General features: G+C 40.1%; 1 protein-coding gene across 1 annotated transcript; it reads right to left on the reverse strand.

Moving 5' to 3' along the window:
* Positions 1-2011: 2011 nt before the first annotated feature.
* Positions 2012-13754, reverse strand: LOC123367147. Its single transcript, XM_045011220.1, has 4 exons — positions 13643-13754; positions 9676-10035; positions 7328-7431; positions 2012-3747 (listed from the first exon to the last, which is right to left on the reverse strand). The coding sequence occupies exons 1-4, from the start codon at positions 13692-13694 to the stop codon at positions 3571-3573; spliced, it is 693 nt and encodes a 230-aa protein (XP_044867155.1). The 5' UTR covers positions 13695-13754; the 3' UTR covers positions 2012-3570.
* Between the last annotated feature and the right edge of the window lie 3769 nt (positions 13755-17523).

Consider the following 17523-nt stretch of genomic DNA (forward strand, 5'->3'; position numbering starts at 1 on the left):
CACCTCACATTATGTGATCGCCTCCCAGACCAGGGAGAACGGCAGGTTTGGCAGGGCAGTGCTCCGTTCCGAGTGTCTGTGAGCTCCTACTCACCTCCAACAGGTATAGCTTGGGAATCACCTACTGTGGAATGCACATGAGCAATCACTCGAAGAAGAAAAGACAGTTGCCTTTTCCATAACTGGTGTTCTTCGAGATGTGTTGCTCATGTCTATTTCACATCCCACCTTCCTTCCCTGCTGTCGGAGTTGTCTGGCAAGAAGGAACTGAGGGTGGGGGGAATGCGCAGCGCCCCTTATACTGTGCCATGGTGGCGCCAGTCCAGGGGTCGCTGGGGATGCTTCCCTACTGTGGAATGGACATGAGCAACACATCTCGAAGAACACCAGTTACGGAAAAGGTAACTACTTTTATCTGTTGAGATTCGTCCATAACTAAGGAGAGAATATACATCTCTCTGGAACAAGTAGTTCAATATTTTTATATCATCCATCAGAGAGCAGCAACTATCAATCCACAACAGGTATATTTGGCACCCTCCGCTGGTATCTTCTTCCATGAAATATTCTGTTGACAGTTTTTTTCTGCCTCTCTCCAAGGGTAAAATTCACCTCTGTGCAGAGAACTAGTTTGAGGTCTGTGTGCTTTGTGCTCAAGGGTGAATTTCACTCAGAAGATTTCAGTAAGCAGTATCTGATTAGGGGGGTAGAAGATGCAAATGGCTGAGGAAAAAAGCAAATGACATGCTGAACTCTGCACTGCTTGTGAGGAGACAGGAGCTAACTGTGTAGGTGGATCAGACAGATCTAATGTCTCTTGGCCTATTGTCAGGCACTAAATCACTGAAGAGTCTTGGTCTTAGTTCCTGACAAGGTAAGCCTTCCTAAATTGTGGCATAATAAACCATTTCTGTCGACCATAGTGCCTGAACTCACTGTAGGTCTCCTCAAAGCTTTTTTTAAGGGCCAACTTCATTTAGCAGCCTTAATGACCTATCAAATGTGTCTAGGTTTGTGGGAAAGGTTCTGAGAAGTAGAAAATTAGCCTCTGTGAATTAGCGAAGATAAGGCAAACCTGGGAAATGACTTTCCTCTATGACTAATGCCCTCAAGCTGTAGTCAGTCAGCTGGATTTGGGGATAAAGGGCCCAGAACTCACAAAGTTACTAGAGAATAAAATGTATTCAAAGGATTAGGAATAGTTCTGGAAGTAAACTGGAAACTTTATGTGGTACAGGAATACACAGCTAAAGAATCCAGTCTCTCTGGGAAAATTCATTTTCTATAACTGGCCTCCCTTTTTGCACACACGATTATGGGTGCAATTACTGCCTTTTGGAAATCTAAGAACCTTATTTGCAGATGCGCTGACACGTGTATTTCAGTCCATATCTATTAAAAGAAAATGTTTAGGAATGCTTTTAGGACCAACTGATTAACATTAGGCACCCATATTTGAAATTATGATTGTATGTGACATGCCTAGCACCACTTTGAAGAAGGTAAGTCTTCTCCATCCCTATGACCCAATGCTTAGGCAAAGTTTCTTTCATTTTTCTCTCCTTTTCTCCAAAGTCAGTGTTCATTTTCCTCTGAGTATATCAGATAGCAGCTTCCCCAAATAATAGTCAGGTTCTCAATTTAGTTTGGCTTAAACCAAAGTGGGTTTTATTGGCAATTTTACAAAATATAGAGAGAGCATGATTAAATAAAGGATAAACACCTAAATGCCTAAGCAAGTACTGCAGAAAGCCTCACTAGACTGGCATTAAATTTAATGTTACAAAATGTTGCAAAAGCACCATGATTTATAGCATGGTGGGGATTTGTTTAGTCTTTTACCCGTCAGAGAACGCAGTACTTTGAGAGTCTGTGAAGAGGACGTGACAAAGAGTCCTGTGGCACCTTAAAGACTAACGGATGTATTGAAGCATAAGCTTTCGTGGGTGAATACCCACTTCGTAGTTTATGCTCCAATACGTCTGTTAGTCTATAAGGTGCCACAGGACTCTTTGTCGCTTTTTACAGATCTAGACTAACATGGCTACCCCTCTGATACTTGCTAAGAGGAAGGCATTCTAGAGCATCGGTTCTCAAACTTCATTGCACCGCGACCTCCTTCTGCCCTAGGTGAGGGTGGAGCTTGGGCTTCAGCTTCAGCCCTGGATCCCAGCAAGTTTAAGGCTGGCCCTGGCACTCCCATTAAAATGGGTTCACAACCCACTTTGGGTCCCTACCTGCAGTTTGAGAACCACTGCTCTAGAGAGAATATCTGTGGAAGTTTCTGCCATTCAGTTATAGCAACCTCCTCCTTCAAGCCAAGACAGTTACTTTCCTTGGTGTGGTATCTGCTCATCAATATGGAGTCAAAACAATATCAGCTTATGCAAAAAAAAAAAGCCCTTTCTTTCAGGGCAATTTGAGTAGATTTTGTTCAGAAGTATTAATTTTCCCCAAGTCATCTTTATACAACCATTATTCATTCTGTTGTAAGACTACCTCAAGTAGTAGTTAATCACTATGCAAATGAAAGTAAACTATTTCTATGCAGCCTCACTAAATTATTTATACAGGCTCTACAAGTGTGCTAGGTACCTTAGAAAATATAAATGACATTGTGCCTGCCCAGAAGAGCTTACAACCTAATTTTGGACATGAGACATCAGTGAGTAAGGAGGATCAGGGAAGACAGGACCAAGGGTTACTGTTCTTAGCTCATTCATTCACTCACATACACCTCTACCCCGATATAACTCTCAGAAGCCAAAAAATCTTACTGCGTTATAGGTGAAACCATGTTATATCGAACTTGCTTTGATCCACCGGAGTGCGCAGCCCTGCCCTTCCTCCCCCCTCCCCCCCGAGCACTGCTTTACCGCATTATATCTGAATTCGTGTTATATCGGGTCGCGTTATATCGGGGTAGAGGTGAGGTGTATGTTATGTGCACATCAGTATGTTTCCAGTAATTTTAAAATAGATTTTTTCCCTTCCCTCACAAGCTACATTTTGTTGTTTCATTTTGTTGGGAGGTGTATATATCCGAGGTGATCGGAGTGAGGGAAATGACTGGATATCTGAGAGTGAGAGAGGTTGAAAGGAATTAAGAGGCGAAAAGGGGCACGAAAGAGGGAAATAGAGGTGGGCAAAATATAGGCTGGTGATAGGTGTGGGAATTCCTCCCAAACACACTCCAACTCACAATTCTAAATCTGACATCCTACATTTTAAAGGACAAATAATACATTGAAGATTTTGCCACTGCATTTGTGCTCATGGGGAATTCATCTTAATCTAACTGAAGGTGAATGTGCATGCTGTAACTTTGTTCTTGTGATTAAGAAGAATTAGATCTGTCAGAGGATTCTGAGTGCCTTTGGGTGGTAAGACATATACAGTTTTGATGTTCATGTTGCCTTAACTGGTGGTTTCTTTGATTTTTAGTGATTGTGTTGATTATGAAATTCACTTCAGCAACACTAACTCTAAATGAACCAAGATTTTTGTGGAGGTAGAAAAGTATTTGTTACATGTGCTAATGTAATTCAATTATGAATGCATCCACCTTTTTCATATCTTTCTTCCACTGTGAGTAAAAGTCTTTATTAGTCTCATATCTTCGTATTCTTGATTAAATCCATTATTAAGAGTGATGGACGGTTTGTCATAAATCCATTCGCTTGGCAAAGTACAGATGCCATCTGTATTTTTTGAGGAGTTCCTATGCTTTTTGCAGCACTGAAGAATCTGTTAAACAAACCCACATCATTAAGCAATAAATAACACATTGTCATCAGATATGCCATTGCCTTAGAGACCATCAGCCTGACTAAACAAGAGTGGCTCCCCAAGAATTGTGTTTGGATTCCACACTACTTGCGATGTGCCTGAGAACATTGCAAGTGTAATGAAAGATACTCAATTTTTTTATGCAATAGGTAATTTTAACCTTTAAAAACTGGCAGAATATTAAGATTATCATGATGACTTTAGAGTGATATACTGGCTACCATACAGTGCCTAATTGTTATATAATTTCCTGACACCACAAGGGGAGTGAGTGGATGGAATTTGGGGACTTTGGGGGGTACTTTTTATCTAAAAAACTTGTGCAGAAAGAAAAGCAGGACATATTACTGAAAACTGCTGCTACTTTAAAATTTTGCAATGAAATACATTACATTAACACAACAATATATCACCAATCCTAAATGCAAAGCATTTCCAGGCAACAGGAAAAGTGTTCACTTATATTGTACCTTCTGCACAACTAAGAAGTGACTGAATTAATATTCTGGATTGTGTTTGTGATCTTATTAAGTACTTTTCTCCCCCCAATTACTATTTTAAAATGTATTTCTGTACTATCATTTAAAAAAAGGTTTGGGGGGCTTCTTAGGGACTTTAAAAAACTGTATTTGGAAGGGGACAGGGACATTGATTTAGGGCTTATGAAAGGTACTGGATTGACAACCACAGGCTTTTATGCACAGAAAGATGCAAAGGCATCATGTAGATTTTCCCACACCGTCCTACCAATATGCCTCAGCCTTGATCCGGAGTGATTCATGTCTCCATGAAAATTCATTTCTAGGCCTCTGCTGGGACTGCTAGTAAAAGTTGCCAATTTAACAGTGAATTTTATGCTGTGGAAAAAGGTTGACTCAGATCACCAGCCCCAGGAGTGCACCTAGCCATTCCATTGGCCAGGGCACCAAACTTTTACGGAGCCCCTTCCCTGCCTGTCCCCCGAGCCAAAAACCCACAACAAACAACAAAAAAACCAACCACATGCCATCTACAGTTGGCCAATCAGCACAGGAAAAAAGCCAGAGTGGTCATTTCGGAGCAACAACAATAAAAGCCGAGTGGCAGAGAGATATGATGTGCCCTGGAAGTTGGTGCCCAGGGTGACTGACTTGCTCGCTCACCTGCAGAACCAGCCCTGACCAACTCATTCCATAGAAGCCATCCAAATGACTTGGTTATTACTGATTTGCAACAGTGACAGGAAGGGAAAAAGCACCTGATTCCCTTACCAACTTTGAGTCGTCCAGTTCCCTAAATTAATCCTTGTTAATAGTCTGTGTTCTTATTCTGACACTGTACACATACATTTCCATGGCATGAAACAGGACAGCTACCATTCAGGTAAAGAATGGCTTTTAAAAGTTGTAAATACCTTCTCCAACTGATTATTTTCTTCTCTCCTTATACTCATGTTATGATTTGCTCCAGCCAGTGATGCCATCACTCAGTTTAGGAGTGTTTACGCTGACTCCGTTTACAAAATCCAATGTGAAGCTGCTTTTGATGGGTTGTGCCTGTTCATCAAAGCATTCCCTGGCCTGGTATTACAGAGCGCACACATCTCTTCTGCTACAGATATTAGCTGGGTGATATTTTAAAATTTTTTTTTGTTACATTCTGTTATTGTGGTTCGGTATTAACAGCAACCAATAAAAAGCTTTTAAAAAAACTGGTCTAATTAGGTGGTGGATTAGATACAATCAGTGGCTTTTTACATCATAGTTCTGTTTTCTCTCTTGACTTCTACTGTTTCTGATCCATATGGGTAACTAAAGTCCCTTTTCATCTGTCTGAGCAATGGTAGTAGCAGAAAGGTTTTGTTGCCACAGTGTCAGGTCAGGGACCTCTCTTGGATTCTCTTCAAAAAGCACAAACTGAACAGGTGAAAGATAGGGCTGTTGTGAATAAAAGTGCCCCCCCCACACACACATTTAAATTGGGACCTGCCTATTTGAGAAACTTCTTTTTCTTCATGTAACACTCTTACAATTGAGGTGAGGCAATGGGTGCTTGACCTGGAGTTCCCTCAGTATAAAAGAGAGGGAGCAGCTGGCAGGCTGTTGTCTGTAACAGTCTTTATGTTTCTGAACTTGTTGCCTCTTTGTCCAGAATAGCTAGAATTTGTTGACCTTCAAAATTGTTACACTGCACAAGCCTTCATTTCACAAGGGTGTTTGGGACAAAGCTGCTGTTTGGGAAGTGTGAGGTATTCTTTTGAGTTTTTGCTGTAAAGTTTAGTCCTTGAACATCTACTAGTATATTCTTAACCGGCCTTGAAAAGAAAGATGCTGTGCAGTCAAGAAATGTCACTGGTGCTCTGGGCCCTTTCAGGGTGGGCATAGGTCCAACACATCCCTGCTCCATATTCTGCACCTTTAAGGACCAGCATTCTATGAATTGTATTGTTTAGAAGGTCCTGTGACTGCAGACAGAGTGAGCTGGGAAGAGAGAAGCAGGATTAAAATGAATAGTTTCGTGTCTCAATGGGTGGAACTCTCCAAGGACTAAAGTGTAGGACCAAGACCACCTAGCAGTAGCTGCTTCCTTGCTGATAGGGAGCAGGGCAAGCCAGCACTTAGTAGCTAGGAAAGATGGATAAGGAAGCTGGAGAATGCTGATCACTTGGTGTGAGTAAGAGATTACGTTAGGCAAAGCTACATTTTGCTAGAATTAAATTTTAGACACTAGAATGTGTTAGTTGTGTTTGTAACCCTTTCATATCTTGCTTGAAATCATTTAAATCTGTTCTTTGTTAATAAACTTCTTACTTTTGCCATCTTAGTGCTGTGTATTAAGTTGAAACGTATCACCCCAACAAGCTAACAAACTGTTGTGTGTCCTGGCTTTTTGGGAGCAGTGAACTTGGTGTTACCTCAGTAAGAGACTGGACACTGCAGAGGCAGGGCCAGCTCCAGGTGCTTGGGGCCAATGGAAAGAGGAGGCACATCTGGGTCTTTGGCGGCAGTTTGGCAGCGGGTCCCTCAGTCCCTCTCGGAGGGAAGGACCAGCCACGGAATTGCCGCCGAAGAATGAAGCGACGCAGTAGAGCAGCCGCCGATCACAGCTTTATCTTTTTTTTTTCTTTTCTTCCTCTTCACCGCTTGGGGTGGCAAAAAAGCTGGCGCTGGCCCTGTGCAGAGGAGAGGGTTTTGTGGAGACTCAGAATGGCTGTTGGGGTCACCCTGCAAGGAATAACTGGGTTGATGGAAGTTCAGGGTGAGACTTATGCTGTAGTGATGCTACTGGCGTCAGGGCTCTGAGCCAAAGCTGCACAGCCTAAAGGCATCAGGGCAGGTGGTGACAGCACCCTGTTTCTTTTAAAGACGTGCACTGGTCTCTCCTCCAGATCACACATGAAATGGGCAAGGAATCTGGGTTCTACTTGTTGCCCTCCACCTGCTGGAAATTAAGGAGTGCCTTTATACAGGTTTGCCACATACTCACCCATCCCTTTTCATCAGAAATACCCCAGGAGCATATTTAGTTTAGTAATACTTATTTCTGAATGGTTACTTACGGAGAAAACTATGATAATAATGGAGGAACAGATGCTGTATCCAAGAAGAAAGAACCACACCCACCATGTTTTAGCATGCCTGATATTGCCATCGCATTTGGACTCTGAAAGAGAGATTTAAATATGTAAAAACCAAAAAAAGGTGTTTGTTCGCTTTCCAGATGAGCTTTTTATGTGATGGATTAGATGGGACTTGGTCATGGCTGGCTTCCTATTCATATTTATCACATTTTGTCACTAATTTTTCAGGCTGAGGGTTTGAGCCTCTTCTGGAGAGAGTTATGAACAGTTCCACTTGAAAAGTGTAAGATTTCTGAACATAATGATAACCTGATTATAAAATGGATGGAATCCTAAATTTCCAGTGAATTCATATATTGCAAGGCCAGAAGGGAACATTGTGATCATCTAGTCTGACGTCCTGAATAACACAGACCAGGATGGTCAAACTTACTGACCCTCCGAGCTGCATATGACAATTTTCAGATGTTCAGTAGCTGTGGAACTCCTGCTGAGGCTCTGGGCTCAGGCGCTTCAGCTGCATGGGAGACACCTGCTGGGGCTCAGGGCTTCAGCCTTCAGGGAGTGGAGGGTCTCAGGGCATAGCCTCACAGGAGGTGCCTGTCTGGGCTCAGGGCTTCAATCCTGCTCCTGCTGAAGCCCAAAACCCCAGCAGGTGTGCCCCACAGGGCTGAATTGCTGAGATCCCCCTCCCTGTAGAGCAGAAACCCATAGTCCCACCACCCCACAGCAGGGCAGAAGCCCCAACCTCCACCCTCCCACCTCAGTCCGATAGCAGAGATGTGGAGTGGGCGTGGGAGGCTCTGACATCCGCACTTCAACTGTAAAAGAGGCACATGTGGCTTGCGAGCCACGGTTTGGCCACCCACAGAACATGAACTTTCCCAAAATAATTCCTCAGGCATAGTTTTTTTTTTATAAAATATTCAATCTTGGTTTTAAAATGGTCAGTGATGGAAAATCCAGCCAATTAATGGGAAGATCTTTGAAAACCTCTTTGCAATGTGACAAACTGCTATCATAAATAAAACCAACTTTCATGGCAACAGCAACTTCATTTAATTTCAGGCAGTGTCTTTTCTAAAACAGAAATCATAGGGTAATGGTGCTCTACTATCCAAGAGAATTTATCTCAACAGCCACTGAAAGCTGATGGAGCCTCAGTAAAATGCAATTGGACAGTCTGCTGAATATAGTGGGGACTCAAGTATTTGGCAGTTGTCTTGCATCAGCTAAGCGACTGTCCAGTCAGATTTGCTTAGAGAATGCAGATGGGCGAAGGATCCTTGTTGTTTAAGAGACTTTTTCTCAATTGATGGATCGTGGATCCTAGAAGGGTCATGAAAGTCAATTGGTCAAGTGTCACAAAGCACTGAAAATTTTATTACAATCTAAAGCAAAGACACTTTCACTCCGCTTGATCCTTCAGGGTCAACCTCTTGGAAAAAAACACACACACACACACTCTCTCTCTCTCTCTCCTGGGTTATCAGTGATATAGGTTTACTATAAAAGTAAGAGTAAGAAATGTAATGTGCATGGGACAAGAGTCACCTGCAGGTTTAAACGAGAGTAAATGGTGGAGTCTCTGTAACTTAAAGTCTTTAAATCAGCAGTGGGCAACCTGCAGCTGGCGGGCCCATCAGGGTAAGCTGATTGCAGGCCATGAGACATTTTGCTGACATTGACCATCCGCAGGCACAGCTCCCCACAGCTCCCACTGGCCGCAGTTTGCCGTTTCCTGCCAATGGGAGCTGCGGGAAGTAGCGGTCAGCACATCCCTGCAGCCCGCCGCTTCCCACAGCTCCCATGGGCCGAGAATGGCGAACCATGGCCGCTGGGGACGGAGGGGGCTGTGCCTGCAGATGGTCAATGTCAGCAAAATGTCTCGCAGCCCCCAATCAGCTTACCCTGATGGGCCACATGCAGCCTGTGGGCCGTAGGTTGCCCACCACTGCTTTAAATCATGATTTGAGGGCTTCAGTAACTCAGCCAGAGGTTAGGGGTCGATTACAGGAGTGGACAAGTGAGGTTCTGTGGCCTGTAACGTGCAGGTCAGACATGACTATCATGATCTGTCCTTAAAATCTACTGGTGAGGGCAGGAGGGTGGTTGTAAAATCTTGGAATGTACTGTTGTCATTGTTCCACACATGTACATACAACTCTAGCCAGTCTTCTTCCACCCCTACCCTGATGTTGAATCAGGTGGAATTAAAACAGCAATATTCTGGGACTGTTGGAGAGAAAGCAATACAACTGGAGGGTAATTTAGCTCATCTTTATATAAACCCAAGTCTATTTTTGTAACTAACAAAAGTTCCTTACCATGTACTGTCAGCCTGCTGCCACTTCCACATTTGTGCCTTACTGGTGGTGGTAAAATTAGCCTTACATCACAGAAATACATGCCAGCGTCGTTCAGCTGAACGTTGTCCAGTCGTAAGATTGAAAATTTTTTGGACTGCTCTGTTTTAATTTGTACCTGTGACTTTTGAACATCAGAGGTACTTGTGGTTGGCTGGAGCGCTGGCTGATTACAGGTAGGGTCTTTCCTCCAGTACACCTCTGTATCAATTACGGTTTTATCTGAGTAGTCAAATTCACACAGTATCAAAACAGTTGAATTAAGAGACACACTGATGTCCTGGGGATATTGTATAATTGAAAGTTCCGCTCCATTGGTAACTGTAAGATGGAAATAAAGTGGGTGTGTATGAGTTGTTGTACCCTTTACAGAGGCACACAAAGAAACCATTTTGGGACTATTTTAAAAACTGTGAGTGAGGGTAGAATCTTGGCCAGCTCAACAAATGTGTATGATAGACTTCTACAGTTACAGGAAACGTCCAGCCTTGAGCATACTGGGTGAAATCCTAACCCTATTGAAGTCAATGGGAGTTTTGCCTTTGGCTTCAATGAGGCCAGTATTTCACATACAACATTCACATAAAAAGTGTTATAAGATAATTCTTGGTTTCTTTGCAGCCATTATGAAGGAAAAATAGGCCTTTTTCCAAAGGAATTTCTGTAAATAAGTCAGGCGAAGAAACAATCTGATTTAAATAATTTGACTACGGACAATTTAGTCAAATTTGCTAAAAGAGGGGGTTCTATTGGAACTTAATTGCCCCCAAATGTATACAAATGTAATCTATGTACAGCTGTGTAAAAATTAAAGCAGTGTAAAATATTTTTTAAAATGTGTGTGTAAATATATTGTGTAAATATGTAAGGTTTTAAGGACATAAATCAACACTCCTGGATTGTAAAACTCTGTTTTGTAGGTTTAAAATAAATTGTTTTTTTTGTTTTTAAATAATACCACTAAAATCCATTTAAATCTTTCATTCAGAGTTGCAAAACTGACAGACACTGTTTGCCAAACACAGGTAACTAGTGTTGTTTGGCTTTGGTATTTAGCACTTAACCCTTAAGATACCTTAATGCTTTATAACGTTCAATACCTTTTTAAAAAAACAAAGTTGTGGTTGCAGCAGGGCAGTCAAAACCAGGAGAATGGGAAAAAAATCTGGATTTTTTTTTTTGGTAACAAAATAGCAAATAAAAGCTGTAATAAAAAAAATTATAAAATTTAAAAACGACAGTGCCCTTCTGGAGAAACAGGGTAAGGTGCACAAAAAAACAATGTTAGAAACACAGCGCCTTAAGGTAATTTGTATAATCAGACTGTCACTTTAATAAGGGTACATGAAAACTCTATGAGCACAAAAAAACCCAGTTACACCTTATGTAAAAATTAATATGGTTAATATGTTATAAAAGTTAAACTAAAAAAAAAAAGTGCATTTTCCCCAGGACATGCGCAGTGTATATTGTAAAAGGGGTAAAAGAAAATGCAAACAAAACATACTTAATTAAAATCCTATTATATATATGTATTGGACACCCGAGGGAGCCCTCAGAAATTAGTATGTTTGTCCCTACCTGTCACCACAAAACCAAGTAGCAAAAATACCTCATTGGGAACATGTGTGTGGAACAAACTAAAAAATGTGACGCATGTTTTGTAGAATGGACAATGTGTATGTGTTACAGCCTGGGAAACAGTATTTTGGAAAAATGCAAGTATCAGCCAACCCCCCGTGAATGAATATAAATGTAATGCTAGTGTATTATATACTAGCAATCACACATACTATTTATCAAAAATTGAAGAAGCACTGAGCACTATAAACGTAACCCCGGTTAATTTTTCTGTTACCCTTGGCCTGGATTGGCACAATCTAACTAATCACTTATTGTCAGAAACAAAGGTGACTCAGTTTTTACAACAAACACAAAAGAATATAGGGAAGCGTTTCATTCAAATATTACATGAAAACAGAGACATGCTAAAAATTGCTAGGTCTAAAAAAAAAACCTAACAGCCTGTCACTGGTACGACATTTTTACAGGGTGGTCCCAGACTTCTAAGGGCATATTGTCTATTATATTTCACCCATTACTAGTTGTGTTAATATTATCCTGTGTTTCCTTGCTAGAAATGTGTTGTATGTGCTGTTGAACAAAAAAAAAAGTTTGTTAAATTACAACCACAAGCTCAAATGGCTTATCAGTATATTGCTATAAAATATTTGTATAAAATATGACTCACTCAAGAACTGTTCTTGAAAGGTCAAAAGGGGGATATGTAGTAATAGGATTTTATGTTTGAATTTTGTATAATTCTGTATCTGAGCTAATTTCAAGGCAGTAACATACCTTTTAGGGTCACCACTTTGTTGTAGGTTTAATATTTTAAAATAAGTCAAAGAATGCAACAATTATTTTCTCTTGCACTCCAGTGTGATGTTCCTGTTCAAATTCTCTGTGTAAATCAATTCTGTTTTGCATATAAATAAAAAATGTGTGTATTAAAAAATAAATATAAAGGCCATCATCACCGAACCAAATGTTCTAGAAAGGAACCAAAGACAGATGCAAGGGCGCCAGAAGGTTGCAACAGGCCCCTATTAAAATGTCAAAGAAGGGCAAATTAACAACTCTAAAAATAAAACAGGCATGTATCAATAAAAACAAAATAGCTGTAATCAAAACCAACATAAAATAACTCCCTAAAAATAAAAAAAATAAAAAAGCCAAATAAAAAAAAAAACAATTTAAAAATACAAGCTGTCATCAAACAACAATTAATGACAGCATGACGGTACAAAACTCATTGGTCCCAATAAAAAAAAAATCACTATATGAACTGGGTGCCTTGCCATAAAACTTTGGATTCATCCTGCCGAAACTTCCCTGGAGCATCGTGTCGCGACTGATGGAACCTGGCTTCTACCTACCCATGATCAACCTAGCTGGCCACTAGGTTGATCTGGACTCTGAACTGGTAACTATAACACCGACTGGTGGGAGTGTGCGTGCGTGTGTGTGATTAAATGCATATGCTAACTGTTGTATCTTCAATAAACACGGTGTATTGTCTTTTCCCCTGAAAAAGGTTGTGTGCTTTTTATAAGCATAACATGACTGAATATGGCAGTTTTATTTGCAGAATTTGTTACCTGAATACACCAATTTATATTAAGAAGCATATATCTGGGAAAGTGATAACATCTGCTGCATTGTACTTGAGAGAGAGACTTGGTTCTCTTTAGTGAAGTCTAATGTAGTAAAATTTGCATTAAACATTTAAAATGGAAAATAAAAATCTAGAAGAATAGATATTTGTGGCCTCTCCCCATTTATCCCCCCTTGTTGAAAGAATGCATAGATTATCTTCAGAAGTGAATACATACAATATTCCAAAATCATCATTAACCCATTTCAGGTTAGTTCACTTAGTGAAGTGAAAATAGATGGTTCTTGTTTGGAAATCTTGTACAACATTTTGAACACGCACTAACAATCTAACAAGATAAATATAACAGCTGTTTGAAGGCTTTATTAAATTTGGATCAGTTATCTAATTAGTTATTATGGATGCTCTGTCAAATTGGTTATAGTAATATAAATTAAAATAAACACTGATATAGTAGAATATTAGCTAAAATATAAAATTAGGTACAGTACACAAATAAAAACTCATTTTAATGTGTTTTATCAAATGAATTCTGAATTGTTTAATCTGTGCCTTTTTAAGCTTTTGTTTAATTTATTCTGTTTTCCTCTATAAAACAGCAATTCTTTGATAGCTATAACACTAAATAAAAATATGTATTTAAAAGTCAAGAACTGACAGTTTCATGTTCTTTTTATTACCTGCTTTAAGAGTTAACACTTCCTGCAATAATCAATTTGCAGCTTGAAGACCCCAGAAAAAAAATCTTACCTGTGAGTTGAATAAAATAAGAAATCATAACCAATATTACAAGTGGCTTCATTTTGTTCGGATTCCTAATGTGGATGACTTAAAACCTCATTTGAAACTCTTGGTGCTATAGTCGTCAGCAATTTGTGAAGTAGTAAATAAAAGATCCCCTAAACATGTTTTTAACTCTGTTTCCGGGAGGGTGGTTTTGTGGTTTACTTATGCTAACCATTTTCCTTCCTTTGATGATGTTACTGTATTTTCTCATGAATGCAGCAGATTATCTGTTCACTGTACAGCTCTGAATCATATTCCATTCGAGCTGGGGTTCTTTCCCCTCAAAATTTTTCTTTGTTTGATAATTCAACAGGGATATGAAAAGTTTTATTCCTGATTCACCTGCAGCATGCCATCCCCGTTTGCCCACCCCTCCCTAGTCCAGTAACTATGCACTAGATGAAGGCAGAATCCTTAAGGAGAGGGAGCAGATTTCCGTGGACAATACACATGAGGCTCTGGAGGCTCCTTATCCAAAAAGAAAATAATTTGAGAGCAGCACTAAAAGCTATCACCAAGTAGGACTAACCCTGCAATGCAGTGCAGGACAACTTAGTTTAACCGCTGGTCTGAATCTGACTGGGTCAGTGGACAGCAAGATTGTTGTGGTATCAACATCGTCAACCCCTGATGACAGAAGTGCTTTGTTCTGTTCAGTATTAGTCCAACTAAACAATTAAACAGTGGTGTTGAAATGCTTCAAAGGGACTTCATTTGTCCTTTGGTGGAAAGAAAATGCCTAAGAAATGACCCATCATGAGCACTGGTCTCAGCTAATGCAGTTTCTCCTTTAGTTCAAGGGTATGTCCAGAACACGTTTGTGGAGCATCTAGATTAACATTTACAAGTCAGTTGGCTAATTTGAGTTAACTGGCGACAATTAAGTTAAAACTGGGGCAAATACTCCAGTCTAGACATAACTGAAGTAGCTTTTACCACTTGAACTAAGGTTTCAGAGGGGTAGCCATGTTAGTCTGTATCAGCAAAAAAAACGAGGAGTCCTTGTGGCACCTTAGAGACTAACAACTTTATTTGGGCATAAGCTTTCATGGGCTAGAACCCACTTCATCAAATGCATGGAGTGAAAAATATTGTAAGCAGGTATAAATATAAAGCACATGAAAAGGTGGGAGTTGTCTTACCAAGTGTGTGGGAGGTCAGTACTAATGAGGCCAATTCAATTAGGGTGGATGTGGCCCATTCCCAACAGTTGACAAGAAGGGGTGAGTATCAACAGAGGGAAAATTATTTTTTGTAGTGACCCAGCCACTCCCAGGCCTAATTTGATGGTGTCAAGTTTGCAAATTAATTCCAGTTCTGCAGTTTCTCGGTTAAGTCTGTTTTTGACATTTTTGTAGTTGAAGAATGGCCACTTTTAAGTCTGTTATTGAGTGTCCAGGGAGATTGAAGTGCTCTCCTACAGGTTTTTGAATGTTACAATTCTTGATGTCTGATTTGTGTCCATTTATTCTTTTGCATAGAGACTGTCCAGTTTGGCCAATGTACGTGGCAGAGAGACATTGCTGGCACATGATGGCATATATCACATTAGTAGGTGTGCAAGTGAATGAGCTCCTGACGGTGTGGCTGATGTGGTTAGGTCCTATGCTGGTGTCCCTTGAATAGATATGTGGACAGAGTTGGCAATGGGATTTGTTGCAGGGATTGGTTCCTGGGTTAGTGTTTCTGTTGTGTGGTATGTAGTTGCTGGTGAGTTCAGGTTGTGGGGATGTCTGTAAGTGAGGACTGGCCTGTCTCTGACTTCCTGAGGAAACTACAATCCATTAGTGATCTTCCAGAAAACACCATTCCAGCCACTATGGATATAGAAGCTCTCTACACCAACATTCCACACAAAGATGGACTACAAGCCATCAGGAACAGTACCCGCAATAATGTCACGGCAAACCTGGTGGCTGAGCTTTGTGACTTTGTGTCCTCACCCACAATAATTTCAGATTTGAGGCTGATTTATACCTTCAAGTCCGCGACACTGCTATGGGTACCCACATGGCTTCACAGTATGCCAACCTTTTTTTCAACTGTTGGGAATGGGCCACATTTACCTAATTGAATTGGCCTCATTACTACTGACCCCCACTTGGTAAGGAAACTCCCATCTTTTCATGCGCTGTATATTTATACCTGCCTACTGTTTTTTTCACTCCATGCATCTGATGAAGTGGGTTCTAGCCCATGAAAGCTTATGCCCAAATAAATTTGTTAGACTCTAAGGTGCCACAAGGACTCATCATTGTTTTCACTTGAACTAAGTAATAGTCCTGAGGTTGGAGACAAGGGAGCAAGAGAGAATCTCAGCCTTCCATTAGTGATACAGGGGGAGAGAGATAGAGGGGAGAAAAGATAAAAAAAGATGGTTCATTATTATAGTTAGGATACAGTTTCACAGAGAAAACAGATTTGTTTTATTTTTTTAAGTATTAGAATACATTAGCGATGAAACTGTTGCCAACTATTCAGATAGAAAAAAAAAAGAAGTGAAAAAACTTTTGTGAGCTTTGCTTTGTAGCTCTTAGATCTCAAGATAACACTCTATTTTGATCTATAACATTTTGAACAGCCATGATAAAAGTCCTTGGAGAGGCAGATCTGAATGAGAAACATCTGATTCAGAGAACACTGAGTAAAGTCAAGAGTTAATAGTTTAATGCAACTGGCTTGGGGAGTCACACGAGCGCATAAGCAAGAATTCATTATTATGGCAAAAAAACCTGGACCTTTCTGAAAAATTCTAACAGAAAGTGACAAAGTTATACTGCCGTTTGTCTGACTCCCTAATTCACTGTAAAATACTCAGTTTGGGGTCAATTTGAATTTTACCTGTTTTAATCAACAGAGACTTAAAATAATTTTAAGCTTTCCTACCTAATGTAAATCCCCATTAGGAATCTTTGTGGAGAAATGTAGTGGGCCAGGCTGTAAGTAATGAATTGACTTAAGATAGCTGAGAGACCACACTGGGAACAGAAAAGGTGCATACAAATATAGCTACCAAAATGTTAGGACATTTAGATGTTAGGAAAATCATATTTTAATAAGAAAACAGTTCAAAAATGTATAAACTGTCTCCTTAGAACTGACAGAGAAAAATGAGCCCTAGGTGAAATTCAGAAAAAAATTACAAAAGGGCTGTTTTTCACTGTTGATCAAATTCTGCCACAGTCTCAAGTCCTCAGTTCAGCAAAGCACTTAAGTTCATGCATAACTTTAACCATATGCATAAGTCCATTGCTATTCAGCCAAGCACTTCAAAAAAGACTTTAGGTCCCATTGAAGCCAATTGAATTCAACACATGCTTAAGTACTTTGCTAACTCAGCGGTCCAGTGAACCTTCTGGCCATAGAGTAATGAAGAAGGATCTGGAATAACAAAGAGCTTAAATATGATCAATTACAAAAGAGCTAATTTCTGGCATATTACAGGACCCGTTAAAACAGCATTGCATAAAGAGAACTTTAACTATGAAATAGAATTAGACAAAATTGTGACAGGATGGTCTGCCTCACCAAGGGGAAGGAACCTTGGGCCAGCCAGCCTGGTTCTGATGTGCAGTCTCTTTCAGAACAGGTTTGAACTGAACTGAAAAATAAAATCAAATTGCTTTTATCAAATTGGAATTGTTGTTTTTGTTGTTTTTTTTCTCACTGAAACAAACAAGTCATTACTAAACTGTTTTGTAATTTGGGGGGGAGGGTCTATTTTTTTCCCCGAGTAACTGAATTTCTAAACAAAAATACCATTTCAAACCAAAAAGTTGAAACATTTCATCTCAACAGCAATTTTTCAGTCAAAAATCTACTCACCAAATTTGCAAATAATTTTG

The sequence above is a fragment of the Mauremys mutica genome, chromosome 1, assembly GCF_020497125.1.
Source record: "Mauremys mutica isolate MM-2020 ecotype Southern chromosome 1, ASM2049712v1, whole genome shotgun sequence".
Taxonomy (NCBI): Eukaryota; Metazoa; Chordata; order Testudines; family Geoemydidae; genus Mauremys; species Mauremys mutica.

What these genes read in the sequence shown, in the direction of transcription:
- LOC123367147 (XM_045011220.1), bottom strand. Translation starts at nt 13,694, where the DNA reads ATGAAGCCACTTGTAATATTGGTTATGATTTCTTATTTTATTCAACTC. An exon ending in TTATTTTATTCAACTCACAG is followed by an intron (nt 10,036 to 13,642) that starts GTAAGATTTTTT and finishes TCCATCTTACAG; the next exon opens with TTACCAATGGAGCGGAACTT. An exon ending in CAGCAGGCTGACAGTACATG is followed by an intron (nt 7,432 to 9,675) that starts GTAAGGAACTTT and finishes TCTCTCTTTCAG; the next exon opens with AGTCCAAATGCGATGGCAAT.